Here is a 22,348-nt window from a genome sequence, read left to right on the forward strand (position 1 = left end):
TAACAAGTTTCCTTTGCCTAGGATTCTGGAAACTTTTCCGAACTCTGCTCCTTTTCCTAAACCTTTCCAGTCCTTCACCTTCACCCATCTTCATTCCCCTTCAGCCTTTCTGTTGGAAGGAGCCACTCTCTGAAAGTTTGCATAAGTAAAATCTTTCTTTATGTTTGTGTTCTCCTGCTACTTGGTGAGTTGACTTTTTGCTATCCAATTATAAAACAGCTGATTTGAAATTTCTAGTTTCTATAGCAGAGATTTTGCCATTACTGAGAAAATGAAGGAAGTGAGTAAAATAAGTCTTTCAGAAGCCAGATTTTTCCATGTGGCAATACTTGAACACAAATACTTTGAAAATCAGCACCTTTGATCACAAATCAAGGCAATTTTCCTTTCACTGTCAGCTGCCTTACATTCATTGAGCTAGAGACATGGAAAGAGAACAGGATTATGAAGGCAGGATATATCTTGGGCACTGTCACTGACATTAAGACCTCACTTCTTGAGAGCAGAACCTCCATTAGTGGATCTAACAAGAAAGATTTACTGGCTACAATTAAAGTTTTTGGATATAAACAACACGCACATATTGTAGAGAAGTATGCACTGCAAAGTAACAAATGCATGTATGAAAATATCATACCTTTTACAGAGAAATGAACATTTCAAATTAGCAAATGGACACAAAACTTGTTTATTTCATACTACCTCAGTTCCACTATTTCATTTTTGTTTTGTATGTTTCATTGTCAGTTTTCACAAATAAAATTCTTTTATGACACACTTGTAAATATTTTATACTTCTGTAAAATATAGCTTTTGTGATTTACATGCTTTATCATGTCAAAATCTCAACTGTAGAACAGAATACAGAGAAGTTCAGTCTACCCCTTACTCATTTAAATATGCTGATAAATCCTCTTGAGAGAAGACTCTTGCTGTGGTCATTGGAGTCATGGGAGTATTAACCTGCTGCATGTCAGTGGTTCCCATTCCCTTACTTTACAAGAGGTAAATGTTTCATATCACTAGTGTCTTGTTACAACCTCTGAACAGGAAACTCATTTCCCATTTCCTAATACTGTAACAGTACTATTGTACTATTTGTACATTATTGGATTCATTTAACATGTGCAGCTTTCAATAATTTCCATACATAAGGTTATTATCTGGTATCAGTACACCCTAAATGAGTATATAACTTCCTGGTATTACATTTTTCAGTGTTTACTTTTAGAACACACATAATTTTCAGATAACTTTCCATGGACCCTTTGAAGAAATTACACAGTGACAGACACCCCTGAACTAGCTCTTGTAGCTCACTTTAGAAAGATAAAGGGAGTATACTCCACAACCAGTTACATAGAATTGGGAGCCAACTGATAAAATGTGATAAATACTGTGTCTAATTTTGGTTCCGTGCGCAGCACTTAACATATGGAGCCCAGGAATACAAGGAAGACATTTATTGTTGGTTATTTCAGTCTTCTACAAATCATACTGAACACAGCACTATACGGATCCATGGAACAAGGAATATATAAATACATAAATAAATTAAAAAAAGAAGCTGAGATTTACCAAACGGGGAACCACTGGTAGACAGACGCAATAAAAAAACACACAAACACACTCACAAACATCAATCTTTCATAACCCACGGTTGCTTCATCAGGAAAGAGGGAAGGAGAGGGAAATATGAAAGGACGTGGGTTTTTAAGGGAGAGGGTAAGGAGTCATTCCAATCCCCTTCCCCCTTTCCTGATGACGCAACCGTGGGTTGCGAAAGCTTCATATTTGTGTGTGTGTTTGTGTGTTTTTTGTTGTGTCTATCTACCAGCACTTTCCCGTTTGGTAAGTCTCAGCATTTTTTTAAAATATATTTTTCCCATGTGAAATGTTTCTTTCTATTATATACATAAATAAATTACATCATACATCAAGATATAAAGAAATCTCTACATAAAGGCAGATTAAATCAAAAAAATCAAAAACAGAATTAAATCTAAATTAAACAACAACTATTGAGCATTTACTAACAAAGAGATAGAGGGGCTGGCCAGTACTTACCTCAGCTCAGTACAGCCGATAGAGACACAAAAAACAACCGAAAATTTAAGCTCCTAGCTTTCGGAATAAATGTTCCTTCATCAGGGAGGAGAGAGGGGAAAGAAAGGGAAGAAGGGAAAGTGGATTTAGTTACTCACAACCCAGGTTATGAAGCAACAGGGAAAGGAAAACAGGGAAGGTAGCAAGGATGGAGGCATGGTTGTCAGAGGGAAGCCAAAGATATTCTACTGCAGGTACTGTGCCAGCTTCAAACCAAAGAGGATGCATACAGAAGTAAAGAGGTGTATAGTATAAAGATGTAGGATGGAAAGATGCATGGATGGCTAAAGAGGAAAGGGAAAGAGGAGAAGACTGAAAAGTAAATGGGAGTGAGGTTGTTTAACGTAGGTTTAGTCCAGGGGGATGGCGGGATGAAAGGATGTGCTGGAGTGCTGTTACCCAGGATCCCATTCCCAAGCCTGCTACAATGGGACGGCCAGGATGGTTCTCTTTGTGGATTTTGGGTAATAGGTAGAAGGTAGGGGTACGTGGCTCAGGTGGAGTGAGTAAGTCTATGGAAGCCATTGTGAGGCCTTGTGAGGGACCTTGGATTTTTAGGATTTTCTGCAGCTCAGTCTGAATGGAGGGAATGGGATCCTGGGTAACAGCACTCCAGCACATCCTTTCATCCCGCCATCCCCCTGGACTAAACCTACGTTAAACAACCTCACTCCCATTTACTTTTCAGTCTTCTCCTCTTTCCCTTTCCTCTTTAGCCATTCATGCATCTTTCCATCCTACATCTTTATACTATACACCTCTTTACTTCTGTATGCATCCTCTTTGGTTTGAAGCTGGCACAGTACCTGCAGTAGAATATCTTTGGCTTCCCTCTGACAACCATGCCTCCATCCTTGCTACCTTCCCTGTTTTCCTTTCCCTGTTGCTTCATAACCTGGGTTGTGAGTAACTAAATCCACTTTCCCTTCTTCCCTTTCTTTCCCCTCTCTCCTCCCTGATGAAGGAACATTTATTCCGAAAGCTAGGAGCTTAAATTTTCGGTTGTTTTTTGTGTCTCTATCGGCTGTACTGAGCTGAGGTAAGTACTGGCCAGCCCCTCTATCTCTTTGTTAGTAATTGTTTCACATCTTTATATGAGATTTTCCATTAATTAGTTAACTATTGAGCATTGTCTGTTAATGTCTTAATTATCAAGACAGTAATAATAATAACAATAATAATGTCTTATGGTTGTTGAAACATAGAGGAATGTAGCATAAAATTCTGAAAATGAAAAATTGTTGAATTAGAAAACAAAGTTACCAATGTGTCCATGCAGAAATAATAGAGAGAGGCCTGTGACAAGTTGAGAGTTCTGAGTCTGTTTATAGGAAATGTTTAAACAACGCTGACTCAACAGCACTGCCTATTAAAGCTGGTGTCCTAGTTTCAGTAACAATCCAGCAGATTTAAACATTTTATTTATTTAATGGTTCTGTGGATCTAGGACTGCACAATGCATGAAAGATAGTGGACCATTCCTTAATTAGCACACATATTTTTTGAAATTTATACACATCAGTTTAGAAAAAGTAAGATTACAGAATATTTTGTTATTTTACGCACTTCACAAAAACAATCTTAAATGGTGCTGCAGTTTTTTTCCCTACATACTCCCTTACTGTATAAAAGCAGTACTTTACCATGTAATCCTCCAATGATAATAAAAAATTGTTTCTGTCCATTATTATCTTTGAGAAATTTGGTAATACATTATACAATTTCATGCTGGGGTGAAGAATGCCTTTCTGTAATAGTGCTGTGTTTGTCTGTTCTACACGTATATTATTTATTTGTCTTGTGTGGTAGCTACGTCCATATTAATTATGGGTGACACATTGACTTCTGCTGTTTAATTTTTCTTTCATATTAATTGCATTTTCTAGTATGTAAAGACATGGAAGTAGTAGTACTTTATTTTTATAAGATAGTGGCTTGCATGATGATCTTTGGTCTACCCCATCCATTAGTCTAACGTTCTTTTTCTGTAATGTAAAAGATCTCAAATATGCCCCACAATTACCCCAAAATGCTATGCCATACTTAAATACTCAGTGAACATAAGCAAAATATATGTCTTGACATTGTCATATGATATACAGTTTCGTAGTATTCTTTATTATGAAACATGTTTTGCTGAGTTTTCTGTTTATGTAGTCTATGTGTGTACCTCTTTTCCTATTCTGTTGTATCCACATACTGAGAAATTTTATACTATCTGTTTTTCTGATTGTTTGTTCATTTATTTCAGTATGTGGATTTTTCCCAGATTTATAATCAAGCCATTTGCATCCAAGCACTCTAATATATCCTTTGTGATGTTCTTAATATTGCTTTCAAAGCTTTATTTGATACCGTCTGTAACTAAGCTGCTGGCATCATCTGCAAATTGGTATAGTTCACTATTTCTACTATTTTATTTAAAGGTCATTTACATGTAGTAAGAATGCGATTGGACACAAAATAGAACCTTGGGGAACTCCACATTTGACCACATAAATATGACTGATGGATTCTGACTGCCCCATTTACTTCATTTGTTATCCCTATGAACTGCTTTCTGTCATGGAAGTTTCATTAAATCCAGTTACGTGTTGCTTCTCTAATGCCCCAGTTCTGAGTCTTACCAACTATTTACCATAGCTGAGGGTATCAAACAATTTTGATACATCTAAGAATATGCTAAGTGTATGTCCCCTCCCTATCTAGGGTTTGCAATGTCTCACATAGAAAATAAAATGCTGTTTCAGTTGAATGATTTTCCCTAAAACCAAGCTGTAACTCTATTAGCATATTACATTTATTTATGAAATTAGATACGTCTTTTATAAAAATGTATCTCTAGAATTTTGAAAATACAGACAGAAAAGAAACAGGTATGTAGTTTCACCTCTTCCTGCTTTCCTTTTTTGTGTAGTGGTGTTTCACTTTAGCATTTTTAAGCATGTTGAAAAGTTGCCAGTTGAGAAGAATCAGTTTACATGATAGATCAGTGGTTGTTATCTATTCCTGATCAGTGATTTTATTTTGGAAGCTTGCTTTCTTCCTGTACTTCTTGTATATTAGATACCATGAGAAATACTGTTGTCTACCTGATCAATGTTTGGTGTCATTTGTGTAGGATGTTTATGGATGATGATTTGCCGAATAAGCTTTTCTGTTACATTCAGTAAAAACTGTTAAAACACATTAGCTACAGCATTTGGTTAGCTGATACTTTGTGAATTTTCATTTAATTGTGTATTATTATGGCATACAATAAATAATACAACACATTTTTTCAGCCGATTTCGGTTGATAAAATGCTGAATTTGTTGTGGGACATCATGAAATATTCCCACTTCAGCCCCAATAGTGTCATGAAGTTCTGACATGTGGCAGCACTACACATAACCTCCAAAATGGCTTCTGTAACAGGGGTGTGTTCCAAGCAGATATTCATGGGAATTTGCTGAATGTTTACAGTGACTAGTCACTGAAAAAATGCCCGGTGAGTCATTGGATGAAGCATCTGACATCATCACAACAAGGTAACTCAAATCTATACAATCTCCCACATGTCATCTGGTCACATACAACTGTGACTTCCGCAATGTTGGAACATGCAGATACTCTCATTTGAAGTGATTAATGGGTCACAATCAAACATGTTTCTGCTCAACTGGATGTCTCTTGCTAGTGCTGACATGCTCATCCACAAGTAGGGGTAGTAAAAGGTGTGTGCCCACTAGGTTTCTTGCCACCTAACTGAAGACCATAAATAGCAACGAAGGACTATCTGTGTCAATTGCTCGCACATTGTGAGATCAAGCATGATAATTTTTTTGTTGGCCATCATCACAGGTGATGAAACATGGCTTTGCCACACTTGACCAGAAACAAAATGGCAATCTTTGGAGAGGCATCATACCTCATCTACTCCAAAGAAAAGTTCAGAACTGAACCTTGTCCTGGTAAAATCATGGTGACAACCTCCTGGGACTCTGAAATGGTTATTCTGTTTGGTGTTCTCCCTCATGGTGCAGCAATCAACTCTGAAGTGTATTGTGCTACCCTCAGAACACTGAAGAAATGGTTTCAGTGTGTTTGTTTCCCAAAAATGCAAATTAACTTGTCCTTCTCCATGACAGTGCAAGGACTCACGCAAGCCTGCACACCTGAGAGGAGTTCACAAAACATCATTAGACTATTCTTCCTCACCCGTCCTACAGCCTGGATCTCACACCTTCCAACTTCCATTTGTTTGGCCCAGTGAAGGATGATATACTTTACGGGGAACAGTATGTGTATGACGCGAAGGTTATTGATGCAGCAAGATGTAGGGTGGCATATGGCCATTGGTGTCTGCTTGTCACATTGAACAGAGATTATATTGAAAAAATAAAGTTTTATAGCCAAAAGAGTGGGAAATAAAACAGTGTACTGGACTCCTGAATAATGACCTTGCTGTTTGGTCCTCTTCCCCCGAATCAACCAAGCAACTTTTGAATAAAGTCAATTTGCTTTCATAAAAACACGTTTTGCACTACTTACTGAATGGCCCTTGTACTTTTAGCTTTCTCACTTCCTGTTTATTTCTTTACAACATTCAAAACAGCTTTCATCTTATTGGTTGTATTTCTTATTATTCGTTATTTTCCATCATTATTGCAATTTTAATTGCGTGACTGAGTTTTGTTTTAAAAGTTTTTAAAATACCTATCAAATTAAGGAGTTGTAGGACATATTTTACTATTTCTGTAAGGGAATCATTTCTGTGCATATGATTTTCTAATGTGTTAGTGTGAGTTATTTTAGGCCTCCTTGTTTTAAGTGAAAATTTAACAGCAAAATAACATTAAATCATATCTATAAAGATCTTAAATTTTTCAGATATGATTCCCGTACCATACATTTGCTCCCATGATTCTGTTTTTAAATAATTCCAAAATATTTCGGCTTTCTAATCATTGTAAGTTCTGCACTCATTTATGCTTGTCAGTTTTTTGGCCTTATCATTTTCAATATTGAAATATATGGTTTGTGCATAGTGCTCTCCACAGCCACTCATTATTTCTGCTTTATAATGTTGTTGATTACAAGTAATTATTATTCAATCTATTGCAAATTTTGTATAGCAAGTTTCTTCTGGGTAAATTTACTGTGATTTTTATGTTATGAGGGATTAAGAGAGTCAGTAGTTGCGTTCTTACTTTGTGGGGTTTGCTAAAGAGTTTATTGAAAGTAGCACAGATGAGGGTGGTGTGCTTATTTTTTACAGTTTGAATTACTGTTTTTTCCTTGTGTTGAAGGATTTTTTTTTGTTTGCATCAGGAGATCTATAATGGCATACTGCAATTGTTTGAGTGGTGATTATTCTGTGGCTGATATTTCACAATCCTTTGTGCTATATGGTATCTTTAATCGTTCTAGATGCTTGTAAATTTTTCCTTTTTTGGCAAAGATGCACTTTCTACCACACTGGAATTGCTGTCTAGAAGTATTGGCTGCTAGTTCATAGTCCTTTTGTTTATTGTTTGTGATGCATCCTCTCTTAACTGTGTACTCTGTAAGACACAACACAGAAGCATCAATAAGCACACCTGAAAGAATTACTTCTAATTCTATTATTTAACAGCAACTGAACAGTCTGACAGAACAGCATAAAATTATGGATAATTTTTTCTAAAGTGTTTGGATGGGCAAATACCTCTACTTTGCATTCTGACTCCATTTCTCATTACTTTTTTAAGTAGATAATTCATTTTACTGGGGGATAGAGATCAATGTTTTTCTTTTCTTATTTAAATCATCATTCCCTTTACTAGAAAACAGTCACTAGTTTTCTATATCTGCACTCGCATCTGCCAATACTTTACTTCAGAATTTGGAGGCTAGCCTCTTCAAATGCAATCCATCTTTTGCTTGGCACTTACTGGTAGTGAATTTATTAACTTGTAAGATGTAGAAGTACTGCCCCTGATGTGTCACACTATTTTCATGCCCTTTCATTATTCTATGTATATACATTCACTGTCTTGGATTTTGAATTGACAGTTTTGGCTATATATCTGTCACCTTGTTTATGAGCTCACTTCATTTATTTCCACATGCACAAAGACATGTTATACAAATAAATAATAATAATGATTATAAAACATCCAACATTCAACATAATACCTTTCACACTATGTTTTTTTCTTTCTTTTTTTCTTTTCTAGAAAATCTTACTCCTAAGCTATGCAAAGCACAATACTAACACCACTTCCTCTTTCTGAGCTCAACATCTCACTAATTACAGAGGGATTCTGACTCAGTTTTTCAGGATAGCAAATGGGAAGTTGCAGTACAGAAAATGGCTCAGAGATCACCAGTGTGTGTGTGTGTGTGTGTGTGTGTGTGTGTGTGTGTGTGTGTGTGTGTGTGTGGTGAGTGAAGTGTTATGAAACAATGTGTGTATAGTGACCAATAGTGAGATATGAGTGAACAGTGTGGCATTAAATTATTTAATAAGTTATTTGTAAAGAAGTCTTGTACACCAGGAGTAAATCTAATGATTGTCTCTAACTAAAAGTCTGTAAATGTATGTGTATATGAATTAGCTTATTTTAAATTGGTCTAAATACTTTAACATGTTCTATATCCTTGTAAAAAGAGATCTACAGATGAATAAAGCTACTACTACTACTACTACTATTACTACTACTACCACAACCACCACCGCTACCACAACCACCACCTTCATATATTTTATTGCAGGCTACAGATCTCACATCCTTTGACCTTTGAGTTTTGTTTGGCATTCCAGATGTCTTTTAGGTGTTTTTTCATCTGATGTATCCTAATTCCAGGTCAAACATCAATTTTACAGTTTGGCACATCAGTGTTTCTTACATTACTGGCAATCCTTTTGTATATGTTTGCCGGTTTCTCATGTTTTCGGTCCTTGTTCACTTCATTTTCATCTATGTGTACATGTTACCCTGCAATTCACAATAAAGTGCCTGATAGAGCGTACCATGAACCACCTGCAAGCTGACTTTCTGTCGTTTCAATCTCGAAAGGCGCATTGTAAAAATTAGCATTTTAATTTTTCTGTGCAAGCACTGATGTCTCTTATTTTATCATGATGATCATTTCTCCCTATGTAGGTGGGTGCCAACATAATGTTTTTGCCATTGGAATGAGAAATCTGGTGATGGAAATTTCATGAGAAGATCCCGTTACAATGGAAAATGTATTTGTTTTAATGATTGTCACTCACATATCAGGTCTGTGGCACTATCTACATTATTCAGTGATAATACAAAATGAGCTTACCTTCTTTGTACATTTCCAATGTCATCATTAGGCCCACCTAATGCGGATCCCACCTGTTGTGCCTTCTAAGTGTTCTGCCAGTGAATCAAAGTCTTTGGTTTGCCTTACCCACAACATTATCTATGTGATTGATCCAATTTAGGTTATTTGTAATTGTAATCCCTAAGTGTTAGTTGAATTTACAGCCTTCAGATTTGTGTGACTTATCAAAATTTAGTGGACTTCTTTTAGCACTCATGTGAATAACTTCACACTTTTCTTTATTCAGCGTAAATTGCCTCCTTTTGATCCATACAGATATCTTATCTAAATTATTTTGCAACTTGATTTGATCATCTGATGACTTTAAAAGATGGTAAATGACAGCATCATCTGGAAACAATCTATGATGGCCACTCATATTATCTCTTGTGTTGTTAATATAGATCAGAAACAACAGAGGGCCTACAACAAATATAAAATTTTGACAATCTGTAAGATTATTTATCACACATTGCATTGTCTTTTGATAAGGACTGAAATGGTGTTTCTTTCATTACTTGTACTCCATTTTTAAATGTTTGTTGGTTTCTAATGCATTTGGTCCTTGTTCACTTCATTCTGACAATCTGTAAGATTATTTCTCACATATTACATTGTCTTTTGATAAGGGCTGATGTTTTGTTTATATTCACTTTTGTGTTTATCAGATTCAGAATATGATCACTTTTCAACGAACAGCTTTTACATTTTCTTCTTTTGATTCCATTTTACATTTAACAACTTCACAATATGTTTTTATTTCATTGGAGTGTTTCACATTTTCTTCTTTCAATGAAGCAATTCCTTTTTCTAGAGTTTCTATGTCACTTGATAGTTGTATAGTTATGTTTTTTGAGTTCAAAGTTTTTATGATTTCCAACTTTCCTTCATGTTCACAGTCACAACACAGCCATAGAAAATTGTCATTTATAAATTTTAGATTGTTTTCCACATACTTCAAGTCACCAGTAGTTACATTTTACACAAATGATGCCTTTTTGAACACGTTTCCCATATTTCTTACATGCTGAAGCATTGCATACTGGCTTTTTTGTGGATATCAAAGTGTTAATGGGTTCATGCATTCCTATCATGTAGGTCAGAGTATGTAGTAAGTGATGGAAAGTCGTCAAGTCAAACAATCGTAATATCTGGCATACCCCAAGGAAATGTTACAGGCTCTCCACTGTTCCTGATCTACATGAATGACATAGGAGACAATCTGAGCAGCTCTCTTAGATATTTGCAGGTGATGCTGTCATTTATCATCTTGTAAAGTCAGCAGATGATCAAAATCAGCTGTAAAATGATTTAGACACAATATTTATATGGTGCAAAAAGTGGCAATTGACTCTAAATAACTAAAAGTGTGAAGTTATCCACATGATTAGGTTACACAATAAATCACACAAATTTAAAGGCTGTAAATTTAACTAAAAATCTTAACAATTACAATTAACTTCAGTTGGAAAGATCACACAGATAATTTTGAGGGTAAAGCAAACCACAGACTGTGATTTATTAGTAGAACACTTACAAAACACAACAGACTGACTAAAATAACTGCATAAACCAGGTTGTCTGCCCTCTTCTGGAATATTGCTGTGCAGTGTGGTATCCACATCAGATGTGAGTAATGGTGGACACCAAAAAAGTTCAAAGAATGGCAGCTGGTTTTGTGTTATCATAAAATAGGGGAGAGAGTGCAACAGATATGACGTGTGAATTAGGGTGGCGGTGGTCATTTTTTGTTGCAGCTGAATCTTCTCATAAAATTTCAATCACCAACTTTCTCCTCTGAATGTGAAAATATTCTTTTGACTCCAACCTACATAGTGAGAAATGATCATCATGATAAAATAGGATAAATAGGAGCTCATGCAAAAAGATTTAAGTGCTTGATTTTTCCGTACACTGTTACAGAGAGGAACCATAGAGAAATAACTTGAAGGTGGTTCAATGAACACTCTGCCACGTACTTAACTGTGAACTGCAGAGTAATCGTGTATGTGTACATGTGCATTGATCTGTTGGCACCATTTTTCTTGTTGGCAGTTTTAGCTTCATATGATGTTGTTTATGTTGTCAGCGAAGTGGAGTACTATAAATTCAAGTTCATCAATATGGCATTACATTTTAATGAACTCCCTTGGTAGGAAAGCCAAGAGTTTTATTTCATTTTTTTATTTATTTCTGATGAAGAAGATATTGTATAATCAGCCACGAGTCAAAGAATGTCATTCCAGTATCAAGTTTTAATTAACATACGATAAGTTTCTTTTCACAAAGAACTGCTGTTTTCAAAGAGTGATTAATTTTAATGTTCCATCCTTGCCTGCTTGTGAATATATCCAGCAAGTTGAATACACACAATGGTCCTGTTATAGATTAACTTACTTTACAAGGGCAACAATACCCTAGATTGTGTGAATACATGAATTCCTAAAACAAGAAGGCATTAGAAATACATGTATGCTACACATATTAAACTATCTTTAATAAAATTTTAGCTACAAAATTTTTCTCTACCATGTGCACTGCTGCACACTAAACTCCCAATAGTATCACAGTTAAGGGACTGAGGAGGTGTCATATTATCAAAAATATTGGATTACTGAAGCTAGGATTTGTAAAATTAAGTTCAATCTTCTGAGCCTAGAAAATTTCAGTTGTTTTGTATAATCATTGAGTGGGTACTGTTCATACTGTAGTACGCCTATTGTTACAATACATATTGAGTACACACATACGTATTTTACAGCCATTGAGGTTATAAAAAGTACAAATGTAGATATAAGACAAATTTATTATGTATGTATGTATCTATATGTATTACACTTGTATACAAATACATACACACATTTTCATATATACATACAAAGGTATACAAGTAGCATATTTATCACTTAAAAATATCTGTGATAGTTTTTTGCCTTTTCTTTCATAAAGGGTCCATCATGGCTTTTTCGTGAATGTCTTTTAACATTAAAATGTTGTTGTAGTTGAGTTCCCTCCCTTCACACCAACATACCAAAGTGTTGGCAGTTACCATAAACTCTTTGCAAGTGCTGGTGCATTTCACTTCTCTGGCCGCCTCAATTGGGTCATCGTCCACAACATAAGCCATTACTTCTTGGTATATCTCCTATTCTGTCAGTTCAGAATCGAGGTTAATGTGTAACATCCATCTTTTCAGTTATTCTGCATCTTATTGCTGAATGTTAAGTTCGTCACAAAGTGTGAGCACAGCCTTGGTAACTTCATTACTATCTTCGGATTTGTTATCTCTACCATCTTTCTTTGGAAGGACTATGTTTCAAGGTCAAATGTTTCCCCAAAATTTTATCAGTGTTACAGGACTAACTATATGCCATGCAAATGCTCCAGTCACAATAGCATCCTTGATGTTGAACTTTTCCAAGTTTAATGTGATGTCTACAACAGGTTGTCTGAGTGTATCAATCAGAGATGCTTTTTGTAATGTACTTTCAATGTTTTGATACCATCTTAATTCGTCAGCTGAATCACTGCAGTGATATCTTTTGGTAAATACAAAACCTTTATGTAGCCATCAGCCACCTTAACTCATTCCTCCTTGTCCAGGAGACCTGGAGCACTATCTAAAACGAAAGGGCCTTCAAGGGCAGATTTCGTCTTTGACTTCCTGTACAAAGTGGTAGGAAAACCATTCCAAAAACTTACTTTAGTAACCCATGCTTTGGCTTTTGTGTGACACTGGAAGAGATTTGATCCTTTTTATTTTAGAGAAAAGAATCCCCATGGGATTTAGATTTGCCAACAACTAAGAGTTTTAACATGTGGATTCCAGAGGCATCTGCACAAATCATTAATGTGATATGCCCTTTTTGAGGTTTCCTTCCCGAAACTTTTTTTCTTCCTCCATGACAAAAATTTTAGGTGGGGAGATGCCATCAGTTTAAGCCCGTTTCATTGGAATTATACAATTGTTTGGGCAAAAGACCTAGTTAGTTAATTTTGGCATTTAAATCTTGAATGAACTGAGAAACTTCAGTCTCATCAGCTGATAGTTTTTCTCCACTCATCTGCAAGAAACGAATGCCATGCCAGTTCTTGAAGTTTGCAAACCAAACATTGCTGGCATGAAAATAGTCTTTGTTGGTCATTTCATGATAAAAAAGCTGAGTTTCTGTTTTAAAATATCTCTTGATATAGGGAAATGTCTGCTTCTTTTTTGTTTACACCAAACGTGCAGAGCTTCCTCAACTTGAGGGTATTTGCTCTACTTTACACATATTTTTTAAATGTCATAAATGGTAGATCACCCCATACCAAAAGCTTTAGAAATGGAAGTTAGAGGTTCATCACGGTCATAGCATTTAATATTTCCCATTTATCAGTAAGAGTACTAGATTTATGCTTACATTTAGCATTCCCAAATAGCTTATATTTAGCATTTCCACCTATACTCACCATTGAACAACGCTTTTTAACATAAAAATCAAAACAGAAGTATTGATCTATGTTTCAGAATTCAAATTCACTAATATGTAAAGCAGCACTCTCAATAACACATTTGAAGCATGAGCGTGAATAATGCCGTATGGCACGTTTTGCGTCACCTTGCTACAATCCGCCATTCTTGTAATGTACAGCATTATTCACACAGAGGCATGAAAACTGCATGAGTCTCCTTGCTGTTTAGCGCTCCCCTCAGATGACACACAGCTCAACTACACTCATATTTAGAAGAAAAAAAAACAGAACACCTTGAACAACTAGAGATAGGATGTTCATAATCACAGGAAATGCACATTAATATGTTCTTCAGAAATGATTAGCATTTGAACCATGTCAGCAGATGGGTTCAGGGTCAACAACGATATTGCAGCACAGTACCACCTACCGGAAAAACATGCCTGCGGCTCTCTTTGTTGCTATAAACCGGCAGTAATAGATCAGTGTGGCTCGAGCCGATGAGCAGGATACCTTGCAGACACATGCACAAACCATACCATCATGTCAGTGAGTTTGAAAGGGGGTACTTTATTGGCATGAGAGGGTGTGATGCCTCGATCCAGGAACTTGCTGCTCATGTGGGATGAACTGCTTTGGCAGGGCAATAATTCACAGAAAGCTGTAGAACATGACAAGATGAGCCTAGTCACACCACCCACACCAGCCCCCCAATAATATTTACACCTTATACAAATGGCATTACAGGACAGATCTGCATCCTCCATGGCTCTAGTGGAACAGTGGAACACATCATACACTATTAGGGGTGACAGTCTGCCCCATTTATTATGGCATAGGTTACATAAGCTTCGTCCACTTTGCCTACCTTTGGTGAATGTGCAGAAACATGGTAGATGGCAGTGGTGTATGGAACGATATCACTGGGGACAGGAACGGTATCAGATAGTATTTTTGGATGAATCCAGGTTGCGTTAGAAAATTATGGCCGCATTTTGTTTCACCGCAGACAGGGGAAGTGACATCACAGTGACTGTATTCGCACAAGACATACAGCATCAACTAAAGGCCTTATTGTGTGGGGTTGAATTTGGTACAACCACAAGTCACAGCTGGTGCATGTCAAGGGCACTGTGACCAGTGTGCTCTGCATAAAGGGCTTCCTGCAGCCCCACATCCATACCGTTTCTGCACAACTCCCCAGACATCATTTTTCAGTAAGACAATGCATGATTACATGTTTCTGCACAAACATATGCCTTCTTGTTGTCACAGGATGTCAACCTTTTGCTCTGACCTGGCAGGTCACCAGACGTGTCACCAGTTGAAAAAGTGTCAGATATTGTGTAATGATGGGTGCAGCGCTGAGTCCAAGTGCCAAGCAACACAGATGACTGTTGGAACCAGGTGAATGCAGCACGGACGGCTATACCATAGGAGGCCATTCATTCCTCATACTGATCTAAGCCATTATGTTTGTTATCAGGGCCACTGGCAGACCCTGAAATGCTAATCATCTCTGCGGAACACACTCATGTACATATTGTGTGAATATGAAATCCTACTTCTAGTTATTCAAGGTGTTCTGTTGTCTCTGAACAAGAGGATATTACAACACACAATGCAGACTGCCATATACAACATCATTTAGTGTGATTCTTTAAAAAGTCAAAATGTGCCATAAAATGCAAATGTTTCATTTATACTTGTGTGAGGGCCGGGGCAGATGGGAGGAGGCACCTGTCATGACAAGTGTGTGCCTGACTGCATCTGGAACAAGCACAGTGCCGACTTCCGACATGGTGTCAGGCTACCAAGTGTGTCGAGCTGTCAAATGTCGGATTATTGCAAGTCTACTGTACAAGTCCCATAAATGTTTATTCTTTCTCAAAAATTAAAGATTTACTTCTATGAACTTACTTTGTTCACACTCAACTTTAAAGGAGGCATGGATTATACTGCTTGCATTTGGGTCTATTCTAAAACTGAAAGGTGGACCATTATTTTTTAATTTGTCATCATCATCTGTAGCAAAAATTTCTGCGACTTTAGTCGGTGGTATATGCTCAAGAATGACAGGCTGATAATCTTCAATTAATCTTGGTGCATTGTCATTAACATCTTGAACAATTACCATTAAAGACGCAGATGAAGTTTTTGCTGGCACGCCATCATCTATTGCCAGAATCCTGACCTGTAAAAAAATCCAAACGGTAGAACTTGTTGATGGTGAAGCAAATCCTTTTTGTCATACCACACTGATTATTACATGCGTAACACAAAGTTTACTCAAATGGTATTCCAGTAACAAAAACTAATTTATAATGAAGTGTTTAGCATATAAATTAATTACCTGATGTTTGGCATGGTTCTCTCTATCTAGCTTTCTTTGGATCAACACAGCTCCTTCATTATTAATAGAAAACTGTTTCCTCCTATCAGTTGCTCGATCAATTACATATTTAATTTTGCTTTTTCCGCCGTTGTCAGCATCTAAAGCTCGGAAGTTGCCTACTGTTGTTCCAATTTCAGCATTTTCATTGACAAACACTTCAACATTGTCATTTTCAAACTGTGGTTTATTGTCATTGACATCCAGAAGCCTAACAGAAACCCAGGAATAATCTGTATGATATAGGTCACTGTCAGCATTATGTCCCTGAAAAAATTGAGAACAAATGGATTGCTAGTGCCATAATAGCTACAAAAAATGAGGTCTAAGAAACTGCAGTGTGCTACTTGTTGGATCTGATATGTCAGCTTTGTTTTCAGAATCCACAGTTAACAAAATAACATATATTTTCATCACAATAAGTCAAAAATCCATTTCTACACAATGGAAAGTACAATAAACCACTTATTACTGACAAATGAGGCATTTTTCTATAAATAATTAGAAAAAACTGTATAGAACAAATGAGCACTTACAACAGCAAAGCTTAGAAATAAGCAGTTATGGAACACATCTTGATGATGATTAAATCTTCTCAGGTCAACAGCTGAGTCAATGTGTTGTTCTCTGGCAATGTTTCAGCAAGTTTCTTACTTACCATCTTCAGGCGACATTTTGTCTAAGATGGCAAGTAAGAAACTTGCTTAAGGGTTGCCAGAATACAACACATTGACTTGGCTATCAACCCGAGAAGATTTTATCATCAAGATTCGATGAGAAAGCTTGCATTCTCACATCAGGATGATGAGCACAACAGTGAGCTTTAAACTGACTCAACATCAGCACATGCAGCAACCTAATGTTGCTACTTTATGAGAGGTAACCATCTCTAAGAGAGAAAGTTCTCAATGAACAGAATAATGTAGTACAAATAATACTCACTCCTCACACAAAAACAATTTTTAAGAAACCTTTTCAGGAGAAAAGTATTTTTACCTTAACTTGGTAGTACATATATTTTCTCACAAAATTTGTAGACAAAAATCAGGTTAGAGGCCACCTATCTCAATGACAAATAGGCACATATAAAATCACATAAGCTAACTAGCTTTCAAGCTTCAACTTGTCTTCTAGTTTTGATATGGTACACGCATCACAAAAGTGTTGGTCTCTCACTGTGCAAAATGAAAAGCCATTTTGAGTGTTTGAAAACAAAATTTTGAGGAAAATGTTCAGAGCATAAAGGGATGACACTAGTGGAGAGTGACAAAAACTGCATAGTGAAGAGGTTCACAAACTCAAGTCCTGGCATAATCAGTATTTTAAATCACGTAGGCTGCGATGGGTGGGTCACGTAGCTCGAATGGATGAGGACAGGGCAGCATGCAGAGTACTGGTAGGACCCATAGAGGGAAAATGTCCAGTGGGGAGACCGAGGCATAGATGGGAGGACAATGTGAAGGCTGATTTGAGGAGCCTAGATATTGAAGGTGAATGGAAGGAAATAGTGCAAGACAGGGCCAGATGGCGAAATTGCTGCAGTAATGGACTCTCGAGTCTGGTATGACCAGTGAGTGTGTGTGTATTGACACAAAACTGTTTTCAGTGAAGTTGCTATTCTTTAGCTGAAAGGTAGAAGCTATCTTCTGCCATAAATATTGTTGGACTTCATTTTTCACTTTCAATTTGAGTTAATCTGTCCATTAGTCTGCTTCATCACCATATGACAAATTAATTAACCACAGTGATAATTTAGAACCTAAGTTCCATTGATAAATTCCAATAGTACTGTATCAATGTTCTGGTTAAAACTATATACCACTTTCAGTTAGGTGGCAGCTATCTATGACAGACAAAGTCACTAAACCATCTAGTCTGCACAAAAGTCACAATTCTAGCCAATGACTGGTACTCAGTCAGCAAACTTATATGCCACTTTCAGTTAGAGGGCAGCTATCTATGACAGACAAAGTCACTAAACCATCTAGTCTGCACAAAAGTCACTATTCTAGCCAATGACTGGTACTCAGTCAGCAAACTGAGGAACTGAATCATGGAAAATTTGATGTGTGTGTCAATCTACACAAAGCAGGGGATCTGAACACTATGTAACGACTGTCAAAAAGGAAGCACTAATGCAGCCACCATACATGATCAAAATATTTAGCCTCCCAATTTGGGAGCCATGCCTATATTAGCTGATCTTTGTAAGAACTGACTGGCCTAGTCTATTGCTGCTGGCGAATAAAAATCTTAATCGGCAGGTCTGTCGATACTAGACTCCATGTGTGCAGTCTGTGAGGGCTTTCTTGACTACTCTGACATGAGAACCACGTCACCCCATCTGTGACCCTCTGTATCTCTGCTGGTGGGAATACTGAATCACTCTCTCCTGACCTGGCCACAGCCTTGTTTCCGCAGCAACCTCTGACATGAAATTGGAGATTTCCCAGCGGTGTGGTCTATCACTGAATAGGCAGTGGGTGATTCTGTTGGCTCTGTGGGTCTATCACTGAATAGGCAATGATGATTCAGTTGACTCTGCTGGAATGGTGGAAGATTGTGGAGGCTAGCAGAACTGCAGGTCTACCTGCATCACCAGGGTTGAGGCCTCATCCAAGGGCAAGTGGGGAAATGAGGGCACAGGTCCCAAGTCCATGGACTCATCATCAGGAGGCATGGCTAATCGCCATCAGCACCCTATTCCACAGACAAAAGTAGGATGTTGGTAGGTGTGGTGGGAGTGGCAGCAGTTGTGCACATTGCCACAATTGGTAGACTCCTATAGAGAAAACATCGTCACCGACCCTGTTGCTCATATGGAGCAGAGATGGTGGTGTTGTGGGTTGAATGGTTCACAAGTGCAACTGTTCTGAATGACAAGTCAGATGCTCCTGACTCACATCCACTAAAAACAAATGCCAACCTCTATCAGCCACCGCAATTTCCAACAGACATCCCTGCTGGCAGTCAGAAGACTGGGCTCAAATGGCAACACTGCAAGGAAAAGTAACAAATTGATGAGGCCATGCAGCTGGTGCATGTGCAAACATCTTGCCACTAATATCGTTCAGTCTCTGAGATAGAAGCCAGGTTAAATTGGTTGGTAATCAGATGTGGAATACCACTGTGAAGGCTAAATATCTGCAGACTCACACAACACCAGTTGACAACTGTTATCATCTATGAAGCTCTGTGGGGAGCCCTCGAAGACAAAAGTGATTGGTAACATGTGAATAGTTGCTAATGACATCATGAAGGATGGTTTGACTATACAGAGGAAACTGGGGATGCATAAACCACCACCAAGTACATGTTTCCACAAAATGGGCCTCTGAAGACATGTACCCTGTCCCAAGAGCGCTTTGGGAGTGACCGGGAAAACTGACACAGCAGTGCGGCCTGGTTCTGTGCACAGGCTGCATAAGCACACACAAGAAGTTCAATTCTGTGTCCTGTCAGTGGCCAGTGGACATGGCACTGAGCCTAAGCCCTCATGTGGGACATACTTTAGTAAGACGCATGCAGCAGATGGATTATGTGAGGATGCAATGCCAGAGGGACAATCACTCAATACCTTTGCATGATAAGAATGAGAACCTCCTAGATAACATTGAACTGATCTCGTAGTAGGAGAAATGTATGGTATCCAAGTCTGCTTCCAACAGAGTGTGCTCTGCCCATCCTGCCTGAACTGCTGAGACAGTTTTCTGGAAAAGTGGGTCAGCAGCAGTGTCATCCTGCACTGTTAATGAAAACTCCAGACATGTCTGCTGCAAGGTATCATAAAATGTGGAAATGAGAGCCACCTGTTGACCAGACTCCAGATTGGGTCCCATTGACATCTGTGAGAGTGCATTTGCATTAGCTTGCTTTGTGGTCATAACAATAATTACTAAGAAACAGTGCATACTTCTGCACTCAGTGGGCAGTCCTATCTGGTAGCTTAGAACAGGGGCAAAATAAAGAAATCAATGGCTTGTGGTTGGTGATCAGTAGAAACTTTACTTCATAAAAGCATGAAGTTTTTTAATAATGAAAGTGATAGCCAGTACCTCCTTCATCACCTGTGAATAATTTTTTTGTGTGGATGAAAGCATCTGATGCATAAGCAATGGTTTGCTCAGTGCCAAGGTGACAGGACTGCCACACTGGAATGACTCAGTGGTCAGAGTTAATGACTTAACTGGCATAATAGAAGCCAAACAGGGAGTGGATCACACCACTGCCTATTGGCAGTTCACAGCCTACACAAATGTGACACTCTTTAGGTGAAGCTTCTAAGGGTTTTGGCGACAAGAGAAGAGGTGCAAAGCTGGACTGTGAACTTCACACTTCTCTTACTACAGTGGACTTACTTGAAACTTTTAGCAGAACCTCTTCTCTGGATAAGCGGCTGTGTAAACCTCCACAACTTCTTCTCTGAAGAAATAATGCCAATTAGAGGAACTAACAAATACTCTCTCTCTCACAAGAAATAACTCGGTAACCTCATACTTTCAGTTCAGTTCAGGTATATTTTCATCTCCACAATTTTCACATAAACATGCAAATTCTTGTAAGCCAACTGCGACAACACCCATTAGATACAATGAAACATAATCACAATTGCCTGGTTTTAACAACCAACTAATTTATAGACGTCCTCTGAGTCTTGCTTTGTTCAGAGCTAAGATATGAAATAAGTTAAAAGTTGGTAGTCAAATGTTGAGCTTTATTATTATTTTTTTTTTTCAAAAATCACATTTACTAACACAGTAAAGAGTAGCATTTGATTGCTCCACATCCTCTCCTACAGTGTCTGTGGCACATGCAGCGAACACCTGTCGCTGCCGCTCCTCTGACACAGCTCCTGTCTTCCTATGATAAATGTCAATCCTGCACATACAGACATGTGTTGCGCAGTAAATAGGCTCTCTCTCACACTTATCTTTAAAATATCACATGTTCGAGGTGGCAGAAGGTCGAGTGGTTCCAGAATTTAGGTGTAAATTCTCGAAGCACTACAAGCTGTTTAAGAGGATGGCAGATGTGCATGGCCTGGGACACAAACTCATAATAAACAATCTCACCCAAAAATGAGTGGAACTCCTTCAGGTTCTTGGGCACCAGCAAGATAACACTGGTTTCGACATGCTGATCCTTAGACATGAGATCATCATTGCTAAGCACATGTCCCAAGAAATGCACCTTGGGGCAAAAATCTACATTTTTTTAATCTGCAAAAAAGACAATTCTCCATGCATTGGGATAGTGCCTCCAGATTGTATATATGGTCCTTTCATGTGAAACCCATGACCTGAATGACCTTTAGGTATGTAACACAACAGCGAATTGTCTTAACCCAATGCTTCATGTATCCTTGATAAATTCCTGGGGATGACAACATTCCAAAATGCAAGTGCATAAACTGGTGAACCTCAAACACTGGGAAGTGGTGTTAAATGACAACTGCAGGTATGCATCACACAAGTCAAAGTGGGAAAAGTACTGGCACCCTGACAATTTCACCAACAACTTCTCCAGCTACACAGAATGTGATACGAGTCCAAAACAAACTGCACATTGAGTGCCTGTTTAAAATCACCAAAAAGGCACACAGCAGCATCTAGCTTCTGATTACCACCATCGGGGTCACCCACTGGCTAGACTACATGGGAGAAATGGTATTGATTTCCTGTCAGCACTGCGATTTGGCCTTGACATTCTTGTGCTTGGGAAAGGGAAAGAATTTGGGGGAAACAAAATTTACTTATTGCTGATGGCTTAAGGGAGACACGGATTTCGACATTTTTCACCTGACCAAAGACATTCTCATAGAGCATGTTGTATGGCCATAGTAGAGAGTCCAAATCTTGAAAGGGGATTGAATCAAACTAATGAGACTTTCTCACTGATCTAGAATCCCAAAACAGAAAAAGCATTTAGTGAAAAAATATTTTGCAGCAAAGTTTAATCTACCAATCCAAACATAAGTAGCCATTTCACATTCTTATAAGATACTGACAATAGAACTGCACCTGCAATAGAATAAGCTGTTAATTATAAGATAGTACTTACAAAGTAGGACAGGCC

At 37.8% G+C, this 22,348-nt stretch overlaps 1 protein-coding gene across 1 annotated transcript in view; it reads right to left on the minus strand.

The window, feature by feature from the left end:
• LOC126273342 (neural-cadherin-like) overlaps positions 1–22,348 on the minus strand; it is a 597,074-nt gene that overhangs the window by 240,481 nt on the left and 334,245 nt on the right. Inside the window, exons 9-10 of the mRNA XM_049976888.1 lie at positions 16,235–16,540; positions 15,802–16,075 (exon numbers count right to left, since the gene is read on the minus strand). Coding sequence (XP_049832845.1) covers positions 15,802–16,075; positions 16,235–16,540 — 580 coding nt within the window. The remainder of the gene's footprint in view (positions 1–15,801; positions 16,076–16,234; positions 16,541–22,348) is intronic.

This window comes from Schistocerca gregaria, chromosome 5 (genome assembly GCF_023897955.1).
Source record: "Schistocerca gregaria isolate iqSchGreg1 chromosome 5, iqSchGreg1.2, whole genome shotgun sequence".
NCBI classification, from domain to species: Eukaryota; Metazoa; Arthropoda; class Insecta; order Orthoptera; family Acrididae; genus Schistocerca; species Schistocerca gregaria.